Source organism: Lampetra planeri, chromosome 24 (genome assembly GCF_965212315.1).
Source record: "Lampetra planeri chromosome 24, kcLamPlan1.2.h2, whole genome shotgun sequence".
Taxonomy (NCBI): Eukaryota; Metazoa; Chordata; class Hyperoartia; order Petromyzontiformes; family Petromyzontidae; genus Lampetra; species Lampetra planeri.
In genome coordinates, this window is record NC_136130.1 from 11,931,712 (window position 1) to 11,953,793 (window position 22,082).

At 53.9% G+C, this 22,082-nt stretch overlaps 1 protein-coding gene across 1 annotated transcript in view; it reads left to right on the top strand.

The window, feature by feature from the left end:
• The window catches only part of LOC144726805 (mitogen-activated protein kinase kinase kinase 1-like), a 91,435-nt gene that overhangs the window by 57,743 nt on the left and 11,610 nt on the right, over positions 1 to 22,082 (top strand). Inside the window, 9 exon segments of the mRNA XM_078605722.1 lie at positions 4,112 to 4,233; positions 4,783 to 4,874; positions 11,065 to 11,308; positions 11,653 to 13,310; positions 13,812 to 14,046; positions 14,048 to 14,270; positions 14,680 to 14,832; positions 15,768 to 15,930; positions 16,825 to 16,956. Of these exon segments, the coding sequence (XP_078461848.1) occupies positions 4,112 to 4,233; positions 4,783 to 4,874; positions 11,065 to 11,308; positions 11,653 to 13,310; positions 13,812 to 14,046; positions 14,048 to 14,270; positions 14,680 to 14,832; positions 15,768 to 15,930; positions 16,825 to 16,956 (3,022 nt within the window).

A 22,082-nucleotide genomic window follows, 5' to 3' on the forward strand; every position in this document is an offset into this window, starting at 1 on the left:
AGGTATGTGTAGCTAGGTATGTGTAGCTAGGTATGTGTAGCTAGGTATGTGTAGCTAGCTATGTGTAGCTAGGTATGTGTAGCTAGGTATGTGTAGCTAGGTATGTGTAGCTAGGTATGTGTAGCTAGGTATGTCTAGCTAGGTATGTGTAGCTAGGTATGTGTAGCTAGGTATGTGTAGCTAGGTATGTGTAGCTAGGTATGTGTAGCTAGGTATGTGTAGCTAGGTATGTGTAGCTAGGTATGTGTAGCTAGGTATGTGTAGCTAGGTATGTGTAGCTAGGTATGTGTAGCTAGGTATGTGTAGCTAGGTATGTGTAGCTAGGTATGTGTAGCTAGGTATGTGTAGCTAGGTATGTGTAGCTAGGTATGTGTAGCTAGGTATGTGTAGCTAGGTATGTGTAGCTAGGTATGTGTAGCTAGGTATGTGTAGCTGGTGCAGCTATTGAAGCGGACTGGAATAACAACGGTGAACTACTACGGCGGATGAGAGTAGGGTGGAGCCCTTTTGGGAGCTTGAACCCGATATTGAAAAGTACCGCAGCAGCGTGGCCGACAGAACATCGTGTTCAATCGGTGCGCCGCGACCTGCTGTGACACGCTGCAGAAACACGGTCGATTTAACCAAGAATACGGCACAAACGCTGAAGAGTGCACAAGCAAGCGTGGAGAGATGCCGAGAGACCTGGAGAGGACCGCGTGGGTTGGCGAACATACGGAGGTCAATGACCTCAAACTGTTAAGAAACACGAACGGCCCGGGGAGAGACGCGGCGTGGCGAGAGGGGCGATGACCGAGGGGCGATGACCGATGGTCAAGGATAGTGGCGCATTGGCAGCCAAGGAATGGAACGCGTCCGAGAGGGCGTCCCCCGAGGAGATGGAGCGCTGATATCAGCTCCTCGCGTGCAGGAGCTGGGCGGAGGATTACATCGCAGCATCGGGACGGCTTAGGTAGCCCTTCATCCAGCAGTGGATCGAGCTCTCCCCAAGTGTCCCGTGAGGCTTCACAGGGGCAGTCTTTGTGAGTGTCGTGAGTCAGCGTGGAGCTGGGGGAGTGAGTGGTCGGGCTCTGGGAAGGAGTGGGGTGTGAAGTGTGTGTGTGGTGTGTGTGTGAAGTGTGTGTGAAGTGTGTGTGTGTGTTGTGTGTGAAGTGTGACGTGTGTGTGTGTGGTGTGTGTGAAATGCGTGTGTGTGGTGTGCGTGTGGTGTGTGTGTGGTGTGTGTGAAGTGTGTGTGAAGTGTGTGTGTGTGTGTGACGTGTGTGTGTATGACGTGTGTGTGTGGTGTGTGAAGTGTGTGTGTGTAACGTGTGTGTGTGTGGCGTGTGTGTGTGTGGTGTGTGTGTGTGTGTGGTGTGTGTGTGTGACGTGTGTGATGGCGCAGGGCGTGTGGCCAAAACAAACCCCACCACCAGAGTCGTGGTAACTCTCTCACCCCCCCCCCCCTTATCGGGCCCTGAGAATGCATGAGAATTCTCAGTGAAATTTGAAATATTTGAAAACCTGTGGTAAACACAAGCGCCGTGTGTTTCCCCGCATCAAGGTAATCCAAATTAATAGAGACCGCAAAGTAATCATTTGCGTCTTTGAGGAGAATATAAGTAGAAATATTCGTTGGGTTCTTCACAACGACGCAGATTAATGTTTTTTTATTGTATGTAAGTTTGTGTTGAATTAGCATCCATATCTTACCCATAAGAGAGTGTCCTTGCCTATTAAATCGGGCAGTTCATCAGCATTGATTCAAGCAAGGCTCACTGCCGATGAGACACAGTTTGTCAAAAACCGGTCCAGACTTTGCTTGCATTGGGACAGTGCTCTGAAATTACGCTCTCGTAGAAGGCTGTGGGACTCATATGGATTGTATAGAAACATGCTGAGATATGTTTTTTTATGACGCAGCGACGGACATATGAAGGGGGCCATATTGTCTGCTCGTCTCTCCACATGGGTATCACGGCCACCCCCGTCTCTCCACATGGGTATCACGGCCACCCCCGTCTCTCCACATGGGTAGCACGGCTACTCTCCCGGCTGGTGTTACCCGGCTCAGCCGCACGGGTCGCAGTGGGCAGCAGGGGTCTGCACCTGTTTCTTGTTCTCTAAATGTTTCCCTCTTCTCAATTTCAAATTGCAGCTAAGAGTGCGGTGTTTGTAGAGTGATGACATTATCATTGCACCACAACTGCCGTGGAGTGTGGTGGTCAGTGGCGCACTGGGCCTGCAACCCCGACGTCGCCAGTTCAGTGTCCTAGTGCGGCAGTGGACACAACAACGGTGCAAGCTTCTTGAATGCCCTCCGCTGCTGTCCACCCGGCAGTATTCATCAGTTCACCACGGTAGATCGGTCGGCAGGTCGCACGTGGCACTCCGACTTCGTCCAAGTCGTTTGGCCAGCGTGGAAGAGAAGGCCAATATCTCTCCTGGAGGGGACTTGTACGGCCTTCTGTCGGCAGTGGCGAGACCAAGCACTTGCAGGGAGGCACCTCTGGCATGCGTCACCTTTTGTTATCGCACGCCTCCCAAGTTAGAAGTCGCCCGTGGCTCACTGCACGAGTGCACATCGGGTGGTGCTCAACACGGTTGGTGAACCTGAGCTAGCGGTGGAAATTCCACATTCCTATCAAGGGGAATAGTCTATTCTTAGAACAACCACTGTTTACTGGTGCGCAAAACTGTTTTTGGCGTTCGAAGAATGCGAGGTTATTTTTGCATTGATTTTTGTCCACAGCGAAGATTATTCGACAGCAATGCAGTATAACATTAACTAGGCCTGTAACAAGTAACTGATTAAGAAGTTGAAATCAATTCTTCTGCTCTTGATGCACATCGATTGGTGTGTGTGCATTTTAATAATCCAGTTCCATCGGTCCAACACGTTTTAGTCATCTAGTTCCATAGGTCCAACACGGCAGGGTAACCGAGTGAGAACTTACGAGGCAATACAAGGCAAAGGTGGTGAGGGTGCAGGGAATGGACGTGGGAGCATACGCGCTCAGCACAGCGATGTGTTTAGGGGCACTGCCCTGTGCTACTCTCCGCGTGGCCCCACAGTGGCCTACCACAGCCGGGTTTAGCAATAAGCAGGGTAGATTAAAGCACATTGCAATTAAGTTAATTATTTACTCAAATAACTATTGTGTTAATTATTATTCGAAAACATGCCATTAAGCAAATATCCCGCATATTTCTCAGCAGCAATCTCTGTCTGTGCCCATTCCCTCATCGCCGTGGCGGCGCTGTGACCGGCTGCCCCGGGGTCGTGACCTCCGCCGCGCTGTTTGTTTGTGGGGTGCCGCCACAACCATCGGGCGGCATAACTCGGTGTGGCATTACCTCGCGTTGTGGGACAGTGGCGGCAACGTCGCATGGCACTGCGCTCCGTTCATCACAATGAGCCCTCGTGACGTGCTTTGTATAGGAGCTGTGCAGTCACCGATGTCGCAATCGGCAGATACAATAACACGTTGGCCTCTTGCGCTTGTATTGCACTCTCTACGCGTGCATTGCATGCGTGTGGCAAGGGGGAAGATCGGCGAGATTGTTAAAACAACCGCGATGAGTGATTGTCGGTCACCATCCCCATGATAATTGCTATCAAGTTCCGTGCCCCCAATATACAGGGTGCTGCAAAAAAATGTTGACACTTATATGGGACTATCGTTTTTCATGGAAAAAGAACGGATATTATACTGTAACACGATAACAAATGTCTCCACTTGTTCACCATTGCCTGGAATCTTCTCCAGGTGGTCTCCAGAGCCCGGAGGCACATTTATTGTGGTATTGTTGCAAATTCTCGGAAGTGTTCACATTTTTTTTAAGCACTCTGTATGTCCTGATTGGTAGATTCTTTTTTTGACGTTCAACTTATTCAGATTCATGGTCAGGTGCATGCAACTGCACCGCCCCAGTCAACACAATGGACATTGTCGTCACCACTCTCGATATTTCACACCTCCGACGAGCACGGCTGGCGACGTACGGTCGCGCAGACCTACACGGCCACTGTCGACTTAGTGACGGCGCTCAGTCGCAATAATCCATCGCAGTCACGGAAATGGGTTTTATCTGACGATCGTTGTGGATGCCCCCTCCTGCCCCTGTGTAGAAGACGCTGCGGGCCATGCTGGTGTACACGCCGTGCCACAGCGAGGTGGAGCGCGCACTGCTGCAGCAGCTGCTGCGGCCCGTGGTGGAGACCATCCTCGTCAAGTGTGCCGACGCGCACAGGTGACGCGCGCGGCAATACGTACACACGCACGCTGACACACGCACGTTGACATGCACTCTGACACGCGCACGTTGACATGCACTCTGACACGCGCATGCTGACACGCACGCTGACACGCGCACGCTGACACACGCACGTTGACACGCACTCTGACACACGCACGCTGACACGCGCACGCTGACACGCACGCTGACACACGCACGTTGACATGCACTCTGACACACGCACGCTGACACACACTTTGGCACGCGCACGCTGACACGCGCATGCTGACACGCACACGACGGGGTGGGTGGTCAGCGCCTTGTTTCTCACACTAGGAGGTACTTATTTGAAGCTGAGTTGACCTAGGGAAGGGCATGTGCGTCACATGATGTGCTTGCCACTGGGGGGGGGGGGGCATGGGGGGGGGTCCCTTGGTCATAAAGAATCGGCGCATTGGAATAATTGAGACGAGACGAGAGGCGGCATAATTCACTTTGATTTGCCGTGGCATGTCAGTGTGCTGTCAATGCGAATCCCTGTCCTTGATTTCTTGTCGCCGACAGCCGCATGAGCCAGCTGTCCGTGTCGACGCTGCTGGAGCTGTGCAAGGGGCAGAGCGGCGAGCTGGCCGTGGGGAGAGAGATCCTCAACTCCGGTACGCGTGGCCCCCTCGCGCCCTCTGATGATCGGCGCTGAACCTATTCTAACGCTGTCTGTAAATGTCGAGAAAACTCTTTGGCACTTCGGCCTTCGCCGCCACTCGGGGATCTTCAGCCGAAGATTATCGCGGTCGCACATGGCGACAGCTTGAGAGAAGCAACATGAATGAGAAACTCGTCGCAGACAAGAGAGCGTGTGGTGGCTGATGGGAGGACTGAGCCAATGGTCACCGTGACGCCTCTTGGTTGCATACAAATCACCTTCTCCGTAAATTTTTTATTATCTATCCAATGGATTATGTCTGCAGCGAGTGCTACACTTTCCCTGGTGGTGCAGTGCATTGTGGGCGTCCGTGCCCGGGCCACTTGTTGTGGCGTACGCGTGCATTTTCATCACTGCCCGACCATCGTCACCGATTTACCGGCTGGTAGGGCGAGACGCCGAATCTGCCCACGGCTGGTTCTCCAGGAAGTCGTGGGTTCTCCCCTTATCTCAGAAACGTCTGCCGCTGGTTGCCAAGGCACTCTGTGCTCTGCAGAGTAGATGTTTATTCGCCTCTTGTGTTGTTATCCTCTGCACTAGCTCAAAGTACAATTCAAAACATATATTTCTTGCAAATATTTTTCAAAAATGATTATTAATATAACTAAATATAGAAAAATTCTGGTCATAAAATAGTTGAGTAAAATAGAAATCTGACGAGTGAATCATCATCATAATAGCTTTTGTTTTTCTGAGTTTGTGGTTATACTTTTTTTTGTATTTCTGATTTGCATTGGGCTTGTGGTTAGAATTCCACCTCCACAGAGCCGGGTGACGATGTGTGGCATTGGCAGTGCTCTGTCTGCTGCAAATTGGGTATTAAACACTTGTTGCAAAGTTATTGTCCACATTTTGAAAGTTTGATAATCACCGATTATAAAATATAAATGCACAATTGCACGCTCTGGTTTCCATTGGTCGCTCAATGAGCCTCTTATTGAATTGGAGCCGATCCTCTATTGGCCCGACGTTTACAAGGCAGTGATATATTTTCAGGGAATAATGAATAGTGTGTTAATTTTTCACATAGGGTTTATTTAAACAGGTTGACAGTTTTATAGTTTAATGGGGGGACGGTTTTAGATTGATGTCGTGAGAAAGTGCGTGTAGGGGTTGCCCCGACGCTCGGAATCAAATCTGTAAATTGTGGGAGCAGCTCGTCATGGCAGGAATTGCAGCGCAGGCCGTAAAGCCTCGAACAACGCGCAGTGATGATGATGATGCTGATGGCCGTGGCAGGTGACACACGAAGGTGTGAGGCCTTGAGGCAGCAGCACACTCCAGGGTGTGAGGCCTTGAGGCAGCGCCACACTGCGGGAGGCGCTCATCTCCCAGGGGCCCCCAACCTCCCGCCCCCACACGGTGCCCTTCCGAAGTAGCCGACCGACCACCGCACACTCATTCTCATTTAAAATGCGGAAATGTGTGGCATTTCCAACGTTGTGTGTCCATGGCAACAGAGAGAATAACGTGCCGTGGCTTATGGAGGATTATGAACTGGGGGTGGGCGGTGGTGGCTCAGGAGGCCAGACAATAACTCGGCCTCGCCGCTCCCAGGAGGCACCTGGGGAGGGCAAGGCAGAAACAGGGGCAGCAGTGTTCCTTGTGAACACCCCCAGGCGCAGCAGGAGGCATTGTTGTAGACGGTGTTGTAGACGTTGTTGTAGACACTGGTAGACGTTGTTGTACACGTTGTTGTACACGTTGTACACGTTGTTGTACAGGCGTTGTTGTAGACGTTATTGTAGATGTTGTTGTACAGACGGTGTTGCTGCCCTCGTGAGTTGGATCCCTGCAGATTCTCAACCATTTTGTGTCTGTTTTTATTTTACACATTTGCTGAGCACCAGCCTCAAAGGTTTCAAACAGCCAGCAACAGACAGAGCTATCAGAGTTGTTGTAGATAGGAATGAATACGGTTTTGTTTTGTTTAATAGAACAATGTTATAATAATATTAATTTAGGGGAAAGAGGCGATAATGGGCACAGGGAATTACAAAGTGGAGCAGTGTGAGGGAGGAAGCGGAGAGAGAAGTGAGTTGACCTGCGGTGCGATGGTGGTGGTGGATGAGACGAAGCAGTGTGCATCTGTTGAAAGTGTTTGGGATTGGATATGTACTGGAATGGCAATGCTTCAACTTGTTTATGGCTATGTGCAATATACACTGATTGCAGTGCTCACTTGGCATTACCCAGTTAAACACGTAAATAAGTTTCTATTAAGTTCTCTTATTTTATTTGTTACTTTTTTTTACAATCTCAGCGGAATACGTTTTGTCGCAATTTGCTCCTGAAGTGCCGTACAGTTTGGATGTTAAGTGGCGTCGACAGCGACACCCACGAACTGCTCCCCAAGAGGCCCTTGCCCGGTCACGGCCCAGATCTTCAAAACGTGCCAAAAGTCACGCTGCATCTGAAGGGCACTGCCGCCCGGCTCCACACAAAGACCAGTGCTTACGACTCTCCCAGGTCATCCTCTCAACAGCCTTTTACCTCCTCAATAAAGGAAACAGTTGCCCGGTCTCCCTGGTTGCTCGTGCGAAGAATGAATGGAATCTGCATTAATGAAGCGGGAACTGCCACTGGGTATTTCCATTCCTGGGGCCTGTCGTGCGATTACAGCCGTGCCGCCCCCGAGTGCCGCAATGCTTTCCCGGGGGGTTTATTGGCTGAGTGGGTGGACTTCACTTTGTCCCGGTGACTCACGGCGCCCACAGGGCCTCCAGGCTGCCTGACTCCCGTGCGAGGCCACTCCGTGTTTGTTCACCTCCCCCGTACATACATCTCCTCCCTCTGCTGATGAGGCTCAGAAGGACAAAATTGGTCCAGAGTTTGCTTACTTAAACAAATGTTGCAGGGTAATATTGCTGTTTAGAGGCAGTAGGGTGTTGAATGTTTTGATAGAGATATGGAGACAAAACAGAGTTCTATTTATATGTGTTGTTCCCATAATGCTCCACATTAACACATAATGAGTTTGTGGTTATGGGTTCAGGCTGACCGCAGACACACAAACATAACGAGGCAGACGCTGTGCTTCCTCCACACACATCTGACCTGAGCGTGTGGACAAAACCATCAGCCACACGGACACACGCAACCATCTCTCCAGCAGAGCAGAGCGATTGTTCGTAAGTGATGATTAGCCGGCGAGTGCCAGCATGCAAGCTGACCCACGTTCACATCGTGACATTGACGAGGTTGCACGGCCCAAGGCCCAATTTATTTTGAACTTTTGTTGTTCGTCGCCTGCGCCGGCAGAGTGAAAGATTGATGGTGATGGTGTCCTCTCGTGCTAACGCGAGACGCATGTTTTACATTCCCGCCTATTCTTTGTGTGACGAAGCACGGGAAAGAATTCCGTGCTCTCAACGTAGGCAAGTAACCATTCACAAATTTGAATCCTTCCTCGCGCACACGGTACGTGTATCAAAGTGTGTGTGTGTGTGAGAGAATCAATTAGAATCATATGAGTCGTATGCAATTAGTTCGTGAAACGCCTGCATCCTTGCTAGGCTTTACATTCACCACAATGCCAGAATAATATTTGGTTCTAGACTCGAACCGCAACGCCTAAATTACGGCAAGCATCAATCCGCACGCGGAAGTGCAGTGTTGTAATCCCAGCCTGACAAGTGGAGGTCTTGACAAGTCTGAGCCCTTTGATAAAGATCGACCCGTGTGACCAGTAGTTGTGGATGTTGATTTTTCCATTATGTGTGCAGGCAGGCGCTCTCGCCGCCGCCAGCGTGCGCAGTGGAGGAAATCGATGGTGGGCTTGTCATTGTGGCTGCAGCGCTCGCTCCTGTGTGCTGATCACTTGGCCGTACGCCACATTGTGCTGCCGGTCGATTTCAGTCTTGTGGAGTTTGAGCTGGCTTAAGTCCAACGCCGGCTTGGTGGGCAAATGCACCAGTGGTCCGATGGCCTGGTTCAACCCCCGGTGCGGCATCCAATATTACACCCAGGCTTGTGGCAATTGATGACTGATATCAGGAGCACAGATGCAGAGTATTTCACATATTTTACATTTTCTTCTTCGTATGGTTGATGCAGAGCAACCAACAGCTGTTACTTTATATTGAGGTGGTTCAGCCGGATAATCACGTCAAGAGTAGCAGGGTGTATCGCTGTGGTGATGCCTGCTTCGTGTTTGTGAATTGGGAATGTAACTGCATAATCAATAAATAGAAATAAGCTGCCTTAGGGCCTTAATGACATTCGTCCACAGATAATGCTAATTTTCGCTGGTTTTGTACATTGTTGAATTAAAGATTATAGCTGGCTTAAACACTGAGATGTAGTTCATCTCAATGGATACGATCAATGATACTGAGAGTGCTATTTGTGCAATCAAGTGGCATTTATGCCCCTGCTTGAATTTATGCCCCTACTTGAATGCATCCAATGTTTGTCTTTTTCAATGCAAAATCAGGGTTGAATATGTAAAATCACTAACAACCACTTTCCAACAGACATAATTTATGACCAAAACACATCGGCAGAGAGCTATTTTAAACGTACATTTGCAAGGTGACTCGTTTCTCTCTCCACTGGGAAAATGTAGTTCTTGTAGATTCTTTTTACGTCTAAACCGAATGGATTCTTGCTGCCCGCAAATTATGACCCACTTTTGTGGGGAGTAACTTCACGGTCAAGTTTAGAGCGCGAACGTGGCAGACCCGAGTTCAGAGGTCGTCACTCCGTCATGGCCGTCTTTGTCATCTCCACTCTCGCCTCGCACATTGGCCCCGTCTGAAGCCATGCACACATCAAGTCCACAGGCAGACATCATTTGGCAGGGGACACGCACAAACATCCCCTTGCTCTCATGAAATGCATTTCGTTTTTAATTTGCAGGCACTTCAGAAACTTGTCCGTGATTGTCAGCATAAGTTGGTCTAATGGGGCATTGCTCGTAAGGCTAAGTGATCTCCAATGTTTGCCGTATTTAATCATTGCCAGATGTGGCACCTTCGAAATGGCCCGCCAATATCCACAGTGGGCCTGGGCTTTAAATCACCAAACGCTTGGTGACCTCTGGGCATTTCGGCCGTCCATTGCACGTAGCATGGCCTTGAGCTCACGTAGCGCAGCACGCTGCTTTAAGAAAACCCAGATGAGCTGTGATGAGCAACCTCTGACTTTGTCGGCAAATACAGGAGGGCTGGGTTGCACCACGCCCTACACAGTGTGTTTTAAAGTGAGCGTTGGAGTTCCTTACAATCAGTGTCCAAATTGGACACATCATAAATGACAATATTCTGACTTCTTTCTTTATTACACTTGTTATATATTCCCCCCCCCCCCACTGACATTTTGCAGCAGAATAAAAGCTTCAGTGTGTTTTTGTGGTTTGGGAAATATTCGAGCGATCTCTCTCTCTTTTTCTTCTCCTGCCATTTTGGCAGATGTTCAGTTGGGCTTTATCTCCCCACCAAAGTTTATTAAATTTAGAAATGGCTGCCTCCCGGCGCCCCCCCCCCGCTCACGAGTGTTGTTCCGCGTCGCTATGGCACCGCCGTTCGATTCGAGGCTGCTTTCATGTGCTGGAGCACATTGCACGGTCTTGTTTTGGCCTCTGGCAAGTTTCTAATTAAATTCTCTGCAGTGTGGTCTGTGACCTTTGCTGCATAATGTTAATCTTTTGGAAGCTGTCAGCAGAAACAAGAATGCATTTGAAAAGTCTCATTTTTAATGCGTCTGAATTATCGCAAAGCAAAGTTCAGTTCAAGGTCGAAAGGCCATCGCCACCATTGCCATCGTTGGCCATATTGCGTTATCGCTGTCTGCACCTTCTGCATTGATTCTTAAACATGCCATTTGATGCCTGTATTGTGAGCCTATGAATTGATATGGATGCAATGTTCTATTCCACGTGTTTACAACATTGCAACAGATATCATTTGCCACAGCTTAATCGGACCTTTCACTGCTGACCGCTAACAGCTTACCTTAACTCTTCCAACTTGAGTTGATATCAAATTTAATACAAGGGACGTTTGAGAATTCCACCGTTATCAACAACCAACTGCTTTTGTTTCGGTTGTGCAAAGAGAGCGCTCATAGCGCATCGCGTGGTGCGCAGTGCGGAGACCACCGCTCAAACCCCGTCGTGTGTCTCTTGGCCCCCCGCCCTGCAGGCTCCCTGGGCATCGGCGGCGTGGACTACGCACTCAGCTGCATCCTGGACTCCCCGCCTGACGCCTCCAACTGGCAGGGCACGCTGGGCCGCCTGTGCCTCATCGAACGCATGCTGCTCGAGTTCCCCGCCGAGTTCTTCCCGCACATCCTGCTGGAGCGTGCCGCGCCCAGCGGCCCCGCCGCCGCCACTGCCGGGGGTTCGTCCGGGACGAGCGGCAACGCCGACGGCATCCAGGGGGACAGGTGAGCCCTGGCGCACGGGCGCCCGACGGTGCCACGCAGCTGGTTAGTTTGGCCGAAGTTGGAAGGCTATTTTTTATATCTGGGGCGAGGGACCCAGCTCCTGGCTTGCCGTACGTTCGAAGGTTACACGGAAAGCGGTCGGGTCGAGTGATGATCCGGCGCTCACCGAGTCGCTCCCTCGCCGGCGGTCAATCGCCCCCCTTGCCACTCTTACCATTAAGATCATGATGATGATGGCAGGAGCTGCAGGCGAAGGAGGCTTCTCTTAGCAACCTCTTGACGCCGGTTCAATTACAGACCGTCGTGACGCTTGCTCCCCTCGTCCCGTGTCCCCCCTGCCCCAGGTATGAGAAGCTGTTCTCCCTGCTGGCATTCGCGCTGCGCTCGGCGCCGCACTCGCACGCCGTCGTGGGGAAGCTGTCGCGCCGCGTCTTCCTGAGCGCCGCTCGCATGGTGGCGCCCGCGGGTCACGTCTTCCTGCGCATGGCGGCCATGCTGGAGGGCCCCGGCGCGGCCCACCACGCGCGCCTGCGCCGCCGGCTGCTGGCAGTCGCCGTCGAGATGGAAGTGCGCGAGGCGCTGGAGGCGCTGGGGGGCCCCGACTTCCCGGGGCCTGGGGGGGTGGCCGCGGCTCCCGCCGCGGCGTCAGGCGGGGGAGATGTCTCGCACCCAAGGATGAGCGGTGAAGAGTTCAGCAGACTCGCTTTGGCACAGCCAAGCACCATCTTGAGGCAAACGTCGCTCCCAGAACAGACGCAACTCCAGCAGCAGCAGCAGCAAAAGGAGTCCCCCAAGGCCCGCTCGCGCCCACTCGCGCAGTATTTCCCGGTATCCCCGCTCGCAAAGGCACAGCTGGTTTCCCCGTCACACACGGCCAACGCTTTTGTCCCGTCCAGCACCGCGGGGACCTCGGCCGCCGCTCAGCCCGCGCCGGGGCCTCCCGCCGTGCCGATCCCGGGGCCCGGCCTGCCTCCCGTCACGAGGCCCTCGACGCTGGCGCTGTCGTCGGCCGACATCGCCGCGCCATCCGCGTCGTCGCCCGCCGCGCAGACCCCGGGCTCGGGGGTCGGCGAGCGGCCCGGGACCAAGGCCCCCGTGCAAGCGGCGACCCCGCAGGCCGCGCCCGGGCCGCAGGCGTGCCGCGACACGCGGGACCTCGGCTTGGTCCCCGAGGATGGCAAGGAGCGAGAGCCGGAACCGGAACGGGAGCCGCCCCTGTTCACGCAGACGCGCCTGGCCTCCAACAACCAGGTGCACCGGCCCAAAGCGTCGCGGCCCGGGCAGCCCGCGAGCTCGCCGCTCGGCAGCCCGGCCCGCGGGCCCGGGGACGTCGCCGAGGCGGTGCACGTGCGGCCGGGCCAGCCGGAGAGGAAGTCGGCCGACTTCGAGCGCGTGCACGTGAAGCTGGACCTGCCGCAGCGCAAATCCACCGACCTGGACCTGAGGCAGGGCAGGCTGGAGCCGCCGTCGCACAGAGAAACGGAGGCCCCCTTCGCCTCCCTCGCCGCCGCGGCCCCCGCCCCCGACGGGGCCACGGGGGCCTCGAGCCAGGGCTTCGCCGAGCTGCTGGGGAAGTTGGAGAGACGACCTCGGGAGTCGGGCGCCGCCGCCGGCGGCGTCCCCAAGCCGAGCTCCTCCGACTTCTTGGAGAGGAAGCGCGGCTTGAAGTCGCTGAACAACGGAGCCCCCGCGGAGTCGGGGAAGACGGCGGTGGGAGGACAGAGCCGGCCCCCGTTGCCGGGCCCGGAGGCGGAGGGCGAGCGTGGGGACGAGGCCGCGGGGCGGCGCCGCGGGGAGGGGGCCCCCGACCTCCCGAGGGAGGAGACGGCGCTCGAGTCGCGCGGCAGGGCGGACGACGCGAGGACGGGCGGCGCCGGCGCGGCGCCGGCACCGGGGGATTCCGCTCGGCCCGGCGCCAACGCTGGAGGCCGGGAGGCCGCGGCGGGCCCAGTCCGCCCTCCCATGAGCCTGGACCTCAAGCCGTGCGAGCGTCCGGCGCGTGGTGAGTGCCGGGCTGTGGGTGAGGGCGAGCGCTGCCAACTCTTCTGGATTGTCCCGTCTTAAGTTCAGTGTCCAGGGAAATGATGTGAAGCTTGCATTCAAATTCCCGGTTGGTGTCATTTGTACCATAATGGCGCCGCTCAAGACAACGCATTGACAGGTAGGGTGTTCCTCTTTCGAAATTGTGAGATATTCTTGTTCTCATAATGTTTCCCAAATTTGAATTTTTACTTCAGAGGTGGCAACCCTGCCAAATATCTATTGATATTTACCAGAGAAAATACACTGAATGTTATTCTATGCATGTAGGGCCCTATTTAAAGAGCTTGACATTTTGCGATCATCGCCCCGCCCCCGCCCTCTATTTGGAAGAAGTTTCTACTCGCTCGCCGCCGTTTGGTGTTACGAGGCGCTCCGGTTCTGGCGTGGCATCACGTGCATCCCGTCCGGCGACTGTTGTCGGTGACCGCGACTGGCCGCCGTTTCTCTTTGCCGCTCGCAGACGGTGCCGCGGCCGTGGCGGCGGCGCAGGACGAGGGGGCGGCCACGCCCATGGAGGACCGCTACCGGCGCCTCGAGGCCTCGGCCGACCTCAACTCGAGCACCGAGGACCTGCTGGAGACGCCGAGCGCGGCGGGGCCCGCGGGAGGCCGCCCCGGGGATCCCGCGGTCACCTTCGTCTCCGAGGTGGCCGTGAAGACGCCCGAGAGGCCCGGCGGCGGCGGGGGCGGAGGGGGAGGGGGGGGGAGGAGGCGGGGGAGGAGGGGGCGGCGGCGGCGGGCTGGACCCGTCGTACCGCGAGGACGTGCAGCGCAACCTGCACTGCAAGGAGAAGATGGAGGCGGAGGAGGAGGAGGCACTGCTGCTCGCCATGGCCGTGTCGGCCTCGCAGGACGCGTTGCCCACCATCCCGCAGCTCGCCCTGCAGCCGGAAGACGACGTCATCCTGCTGCAGTCCAACGTGCGTGCACGCGTGTGTGCCAGCGTGTGCCTGTGTGCGCGCGTGAGCCTGTGTGAGCGCGTGTGCCTGTGTGCGCGCGTGTGCCTGTGTGAGCGCGTGTGCCTGTGTGCGCACGTGTGCCTGTGTGCGCGCGTGTGCGCGTGTGCCTGTGTGGGCGCTTGTGTACCTGTGCACATGCGCGACTCGTGAATACGTTTTGAACTTAAGAACGGATATCAATGGATGCGTTGTTGCCTCCAAAGTAGCCACACGCATGCACCTGCACATACACCAGCACACACACCTGCACACACACCTGCACACACACCAGCACACACACCTGCACACACACCAGCACACACACCTGCACACACACCTGCACACACACCTGCGCTGGGCTGACTGACCGAAGCCGCCCTCGTCGTTGCAGACGTCCGACGTGGGCCTGGAGCACACGCGTGCGCACCAGCCGTACCAGGAGGGGGCCGAGTGGCTGAGGGGCCAGCAAATTGGGCTCGGCGCTTTCTCCTCCTGCTTCCAGGCGCAGGACATCGGCACCGGCACGCTCATGGCCGTCAAGCAGGTGGGAGCGCCGGGCGCGTGATCGGAAAGACGTCGTCGGCGTCGTCGCCGTCATTACAATTGTACGGCGCATCTCGCCGAAGAGTGTCTTGAAAGTACAATAATCTTGTTTTGTCATCGCATGGCACTGAGCTATTAGTCATTTGGCGTTTGGCCGCTAACCACACATCCGCCCCTCGTGACCCACCGCTCGTTTGTAAAAATTCCTTAGGAAAGAGCCACGTTTTGAGCCCCGATTTTAAACCACACAAAGTTGACCATGACTGAAGTTCTCACTGAAGTTCTCACTGAAGATGGTTTTGGGTTTTTGGAGCTCATTCTACAAAATCTTTGTTACCGTTACGGGTAACTGGTGTGGTGTGTGAACACCACCGCTTTTATAAGTGCTCTCTAACAGCACTGCCCCAACAGTCTCTTAAAGTCTATCGGGGGATCTTTGTCTCTGTGTATACGTACACATCTTACTCAGCCAAGGCATAACACCTGGGTCTGTCCCGTGACCGCCTGCCAGCAAAGAGCCTTCCACACTTCACGAGATGGCCTCAAAGTGCACCCAGCCTGGCGTCAGCGCCGTAGCGACGGCTGCTTTCCCCCTCCTCCTCGTCGTCGTGTGTGCGTGTGTGCACGTGTGCGTGTGTGCACGTGTGCGTGTGTGCACGTGTGCGTGTGTGCACGTGTGCGTGTGTGCGTGTGTGCACGTGTGCACGTGTGCGTGTGTGCGTGCGTGTGTGCACGTGTGCGTGTGTGCACGTGTGCGTGTGTGCGTGCGTGTGTGCGTGTGTGCACGTGTGTGCACGTGTGCGTGTGTGCGTGCGTGTGTGCGTGTGTGCACGTGTGCGTGTGTGCACGTGTGCGTGTGTGCGTGCGTGTGTGCGTGCGTGTGTGCGTGCGTCCGTGCGTGTCAACGTGTGCCCGTGGCCCTCGTGTCCACCCCAGGTGACGTACGTGCGGAACACGGCATCGGAGCAGGACGAGGTGGTGCAGACGCTGCGCGAGGAAATTCGCATGATGAGTCGCCTCGACCACCCCAACATCATCCGCATGCTGGGCGCCACCTGCGAGAAGAGCAACTACAACCTCTTCATCGAGTGGATGGCCGGTACGGCCCCAGCGTTCCGGCCTCGGTCTGTGTGCGAACTGTCCAGCCTGCGATATTAATTGTATGGCTATTTTCTATTTATTTGCGGCTTCATGTTTTTTTAAATCAACATTTGGGCGACGTCTGCCGAGCGAGCTCTGTGGGAGGTCGTTTACAGAAAGGGGGAGGAGTCAGAGTTTGACGTAAACAGAGTTTCCTGTGAAGTCCCTGGGACACCTACCCATCCCAAAATAAAGTTCCGTTCTGTTTTAAATATCTTTAACCAGTATGGCTCTCGGTCAAAAGTTAAAGGCTCTCCCTGCTCACATGCAACTGTGCTCATCTCCTGAGCCAGTTGTGGAAATTCCACATTCCTATGGCAGGGGATAGTTTTCCCATACGATGCCACAATTGGCTTCCCACAAAGCAGTACCTATATTATTGACCCCAGAACGATGGTGGATATGAACTCCCAAGCACAGTGTGCCGATGCGCGCCGAGGACATCTGAATAATCGTCAGTGTTTCGGATCGTGTTTTATTTACAAAATCCAATCTTTTTTGTTAATCTCATTTGTACTTTCTCTATTTTGTATTTTTTCTGGATTGTTCATTCGATGGCATTTAACTTATGTTAAAAAGCATTCGGTCTGCATTTAATTCGTAGAACTCGAAATTTAACAGGCAAATTGCGAGCGTAAGAATCAATAATATAGGTTTTCTGGGTTAGATCGCGTAAATATATAAATGTGTCGTTAAACCCGCCACCGCCCGACTCGATTTTAACCACCGGATCGTGACGCACCTCCTGCTCGTCGCTCCTCCCGTCCTGGAGTTCGTCGAACGGCGGGAATCCTGCGGCAGCTCCGGCCGCGCCTCCTGACGACGCTCTTTGCCGCGTGCGTCCTTTCCGCAGGAGGCTCCGTCGCAAACCTCCTCAACAAGTACGGGCCCTTCCACGAGCGCGTGGTCATCAGCTACGTGGAGCAGCTCCTGCGCGGCCTCGCCTACCTGCACTCCAACCAGCTGATCCACCGCGACATCAAGGGTCGGTCGCACACGCCGCACTCGCCACCCACGCCGCACCCGCCACCCACGCCGCACCCGCCACCCACGCCGCACCCGCCACCCACGCCGCACCCGCCACCCACGCCGCACCCGCCACCCACGCCGCACCCGCCACCCACGCCGCACCCGCCACCCACGCCGCACCCGCCACCCACGCCGCACCCGCCACCCACGCCGCACCCGCCACCCACGCCGCACCCGCCACCCACGCCGCACCCGCCACCCACGCCGCACCCGCCACCCACGCCGCACCCGCCACCCACGCCGCACTCGCCGCCGGAGGTGGCCGAGTGGCCGAGCCAGCAGGTGGTCGCTGTCATCCGCCGCGACTCCAGAAGAGGCGATGGCGTTCGTTTTTATCGCAAGCTCAGTTTGAACGCGTTAACAGGCAGAGCCAACGTGTTAATGCGTTGGTTCTGTCCCTTTGTCCGTCCGTAACCGGGGGCGCGACGACTGTGGGGCCGGTGGGCATGGTGATTCAACACGATCCAACGTGAACCAACCTGTGACGGAGAGTGGTGTTGCTATCTGAAACTTTCCCGATGAAGTCGGCCACATTGACCAAGAGGTTTGCCAAAGTTTGTAGACACAAACCAAAGCAAAAAAATGACTTTCTGCACGTGTGTCAATGTCCAAATGTGCCCTGAGAGCTCCCCGCACTGCCGATGGAACACCTCCGAAGACAAACAAATGTGGGAAATCGTTACACAATCCACGCCCAAGACTCATTTTCCTCACTTGTTTCACCTCATTTTTCTTATTTCTAGTTCTAATGGCTCAAGGCTATAGTTTTAATTTCAGGTGACAATCAGTGTCTGCACCCCCCAGCGTAGACACCAGGCCTGTTCAAGCTATTCCAGAAGTGCTTATCATCTGAGGGTAGTTGCAGACGGGAAGATGTCTGTTCAATCCCATAACATGACAGAGCAGATGCCACAATTTTAATTCCAAATACTTTGCCACTGACAAGGAAACGTGTTCCTGTGTTCTCCAGATTATAAGACTCTTACCAAAAACTTTGAGTTCTATTCACTTGCATTAACAATCAGTTTTGATGATGTAGTTTACTGTTAATTCCAATTTCTGTCTCCCCATGGTAAGTCCAGTGGAATTCCACTGATCTGGTTATTAATGCAAGGAAACATTAAAAAGTAAAATAAAAAATAAAAATCACGACGTTTCGGAGGCAACACAAGCTTCCGTCTTCAGGTGGTACCATCACAGCCACGACAGCTGTATCAAGTAAATGAGAGATTGCAGGAGTTACCACTGCGTTTATATAATGGTTGGAGAAGGTGGTGGGGCAAGGGCCGCATACTTATTATTAATATGGTAAGGTGAGGCTTGAGACTAAGAATAGACTGCATAACAAAGGCTGAGCCTATTCTTAGTCTCAAGCCTCACCTTACCATATTAATAATAAGTATGCGGCCCTTGCCCCACCACCTTCTCCAACCATTATATAAACGCAGTGGTAACTCCTGCAATCTCTCATTTACTTGATACAGCTGTCGTGGCTGTGACGGTACCACCTGAAGACGGAAGCTTGTGTTGCCTCCGAAACGTCGTGATTTTTATTTTATTTTACTTTTTAATGTTTTTACCTACGTGACTTTACCGAAAAAACCTAAGAATATGAATCATTGCAGTCACGAAAGCTTCAAATCTAGGATTAATGCAAGAAATTTCAGTTCCCCCCAAAGAAAGTTTAGCATCTCGTATGTGGCGGTGCCAGAAGGAGGTCGCGTTTTGCCCTCTGACCCCTGGCAGCTCGCACAATGGAGGCCTGTGCGGGACCCAGCGATGCGTGGCTGCCTCAGGTGCAGCGCGTTACCGATTAACCCGAAGAATAACCGCACGCCTCTCCGTAACGGGTTCACGTTGGCGCGCCGGCAAAATTACAGGCGGCTTCCAAACGTTTAAAAAAATTGCACTCGTTGCTCAGATGCGTTCCCACAAACCCCGGCGCTCCCCGTGAGGGCGGCGCTCGCGAGCGGAATGTGCGGAGGCAATCGCATTCCTCGTCCCAGGATGCGCACCGCCACCCAATGTCCATTCACGCCCTTGACGACCCACGCTGTGGTGGCGGCGGCGCAGGGGAGCCTCGCCGCTGCGCCCGCCCACGTGTGACGAGGGCTGTGACGCTTAGCACCCCGCACCTCCGATTGGCACGGTTAGGTACGGTGCGAAAGAAGTTCGACATACACACACTTGTATTAACGAGGGCTGTGACGAGTAAAAGGCAAAGGCGCATCACTGAAACTTCTCGCTTGCGCCCCTGCTGGGGGAAGGGCCTCCACGAGAGTGAGCCCCTGAGAGAGGCCTCTCCAGAGGGTGTTTTTGGCCTCCTCTTCCGCTCTGGCCAGACGTCTTGGCAGAGGTTGGAGAACGCACACTCTACCCCACCACACACAGCTGATTAACTGTGGTGAACTCATTGACGCCGCTGGGTGGACACAGTCACCCGTGGGAGGATTTAAGAAACTTTGCCGTGCCAGGAGGTGGGCCCGGGGCCCTCTCGACGGCACGTCCGGTGTTCTAACCGCTACACCGCAGTGGCAGCGTTATGAAGGAGAGCAACGCGATTTTTTTTTAAGTTTGCCAAAATACCAGATCAAAAATAATTAAAAGGAAGCCATGAAAACATGTTTAAGGGCAGTTTTCATGGAAATGTCGTGTGCGGTGAGACTGTGGCCCAAGGATGTTGCAGATCCAGTGGCGATGTTTCGAGAAAAGGAGCGCTCCTGCCGTTGGACAAGGAGATGGAAAACCTCGGCATTTAATTTCACAAACGCAGTCAGCCGCTGCCTGCGTTTGTTAAATGAAATGCCGAGGTTTGTTGTTGTTCTAGTTTATATATATACAGTATATCGTTTCTGGGGACAACAGTACTGAATGTAATTTATACAGCATACCATTTCTGGGTGTATTTGTCGATAATTAAGCAGAGTGCTCTGCACTTCCCCCACTGAAACGATTTTATCGTGGAAATCGGGGCCTTAATTTCTCTATCATTTCTTCACATCACCGTGAAAATTGCAGACCTTGGTCCATCCACTGCTGGATGAAGGTCCTCCCACACAGTATCGAAGCTGGCCAGGCCAGGTTGGTTATGACGAGGGAGGAGGGGGTGGCCGGGAGTCCAATCCGAGGTCGCCGGCTTCACAGAGCGTGACGCCAACCCCTGCGCCACCGCTCCCCCCACCCCGCTATCGCAGTTTACTCCGTGATAATCGTACGCCTCGAGTGGGGCTGTTTGCGGTCACAGGGTATTATTAAAGAGGGAAGGTTGTTGATGGCCACTGTCCTTGATCTGAGTTAAAATCAGAGACAGGAAGAGTGCAGCCGCAGACAGATATGCAGTCATCCCCACTGAGAAGAATGGGCGGGAGAGAGCGATAATGCACAGGATACCACACGCGACACACTGGGGCGCCTGATACCATTGTGAGTGTGTGGCCTTTTGGATATCTGTGACAGACAATTGTAGAAAATGTTAAAGCAGCCATTTAACAATGGCTTGTTTCTAAATGTGTATTGGACGTATGCATTCCATCTAGTTGAGTATTGACCGAGGTTTGGGCGTTCAACCAATTACAATCCGGTGTTCTTGATCACACGGCATACAAATGAAACCGGCACGTGTTTACGGTGCCCGCTACCGGTTTGCAGCGCGTCCGCCTTGCGTCGTGCACCACGTCGCAGTCGCCCCCCTCGCAGAATCAAAGCCTCTTGTTAGAGGGGGCAAGCCTTCGTGTGTTTATATTTTGACTTGTTATCGGAGGGCTTGTTTATTTTTGCGTGACTTTAAAACGTCACCCGGGGACAGCGAGCGACGAGAATAGTCTCCCCGGTGGGCCCCTCGTGACGCGTCCTGTCATCGGCAGCGCCGAGACGTCTTCACCGCCCCCCGCCAGGGCTCGCAAGGCCACTCGGGGACGTGCGCCACGTTTGTGTTCGTCTCTCTCTTCAGCGCTCCTGGAACATGCCGCCTGGTTTCTGCCACTGCTCGGGTGGTCGTTTCAATGATGAAATTCAAAGCCGGCCGCCGTCGTGTTTGGATGCGCGGCCACCCAAAACGGAATGTGTGCTCATCGCGTTAAGCAGTTCACGATCCAATCGGCTGCACGCAGAAGAGTAGAATGTGTGGAAGACACATGGTGATGGTAATGGTAATCGCGATGTTAACGATGTTAACGGTAGAGAAGATGATGACTTGGCAGTAAAGGGCAATAACAGTTTTGCTGGTAACGTTGATGGTAGTCGAGTTCAATACCCTTTAACCTTTTGTAAAACCAATCATACCAACGGCCTTAATCACGTATTGGCAGAAAGGTAGTTTCCACCAGTATTTGGTGGAAACCTTTTCCAATTGTTTGTTATTCCACCCAGGATGAAGTAAATATGTTAATCGGCGTAAAGCAAAAGATGCCTGAATGACTGAGCACATGAAGGGTTGTTGTTGTTTATATTTTTGTGATTTACTTTGGTGCACTTTGATATGTTTGGTTTGAAGCTCTGCTTGACGGCGCTGGGGATGATCGTCGTGATGACTGTGAAGTGTGACAGGGGCAGACGTGGCACAAAGCCTCGATGGACCACTCTTGGAAGGGAGACACGGAATTGTTGCATGCGACAAGTGCAGCCTCTAGAGGCGCTGCATTCACCACAACTTGAAACAAGTATCCATTCTCGAGTCACCACCACCGAGAATTGTCACAATTTAAATCACCACGGGACAAATGTTGCCCACGAGACAATGCGGGCCAAGGGTGTGAATTGTGAACACGGTGACGCCGCGGGTCGCCGCTGTGATGGTTTTGGCACCGCAGCTCCTGCGTTGGCACCAAGTCTGAAGGAATCCACGCCACCCAAGCGTCACCAACAAGAGAAACGAAGTCGTCTAGCGCCACCTAGCCGTGCCGACGCCGCTTTGTGGACGCGATCTCGCCGGCGGCCCCAGATCGAGTGTGTTCCCTGCGTGCAGGAGCTTATCCCGTGTGTGTGTTCTCCGTGTGCAGGAGCTTATCCCGTGTGTGTGTTCTCCGTGTGCAGGAGCTTATCCCGTGTGTGTGTTCTCTGCGTGCAGGAGCTTATCCCGTGTGT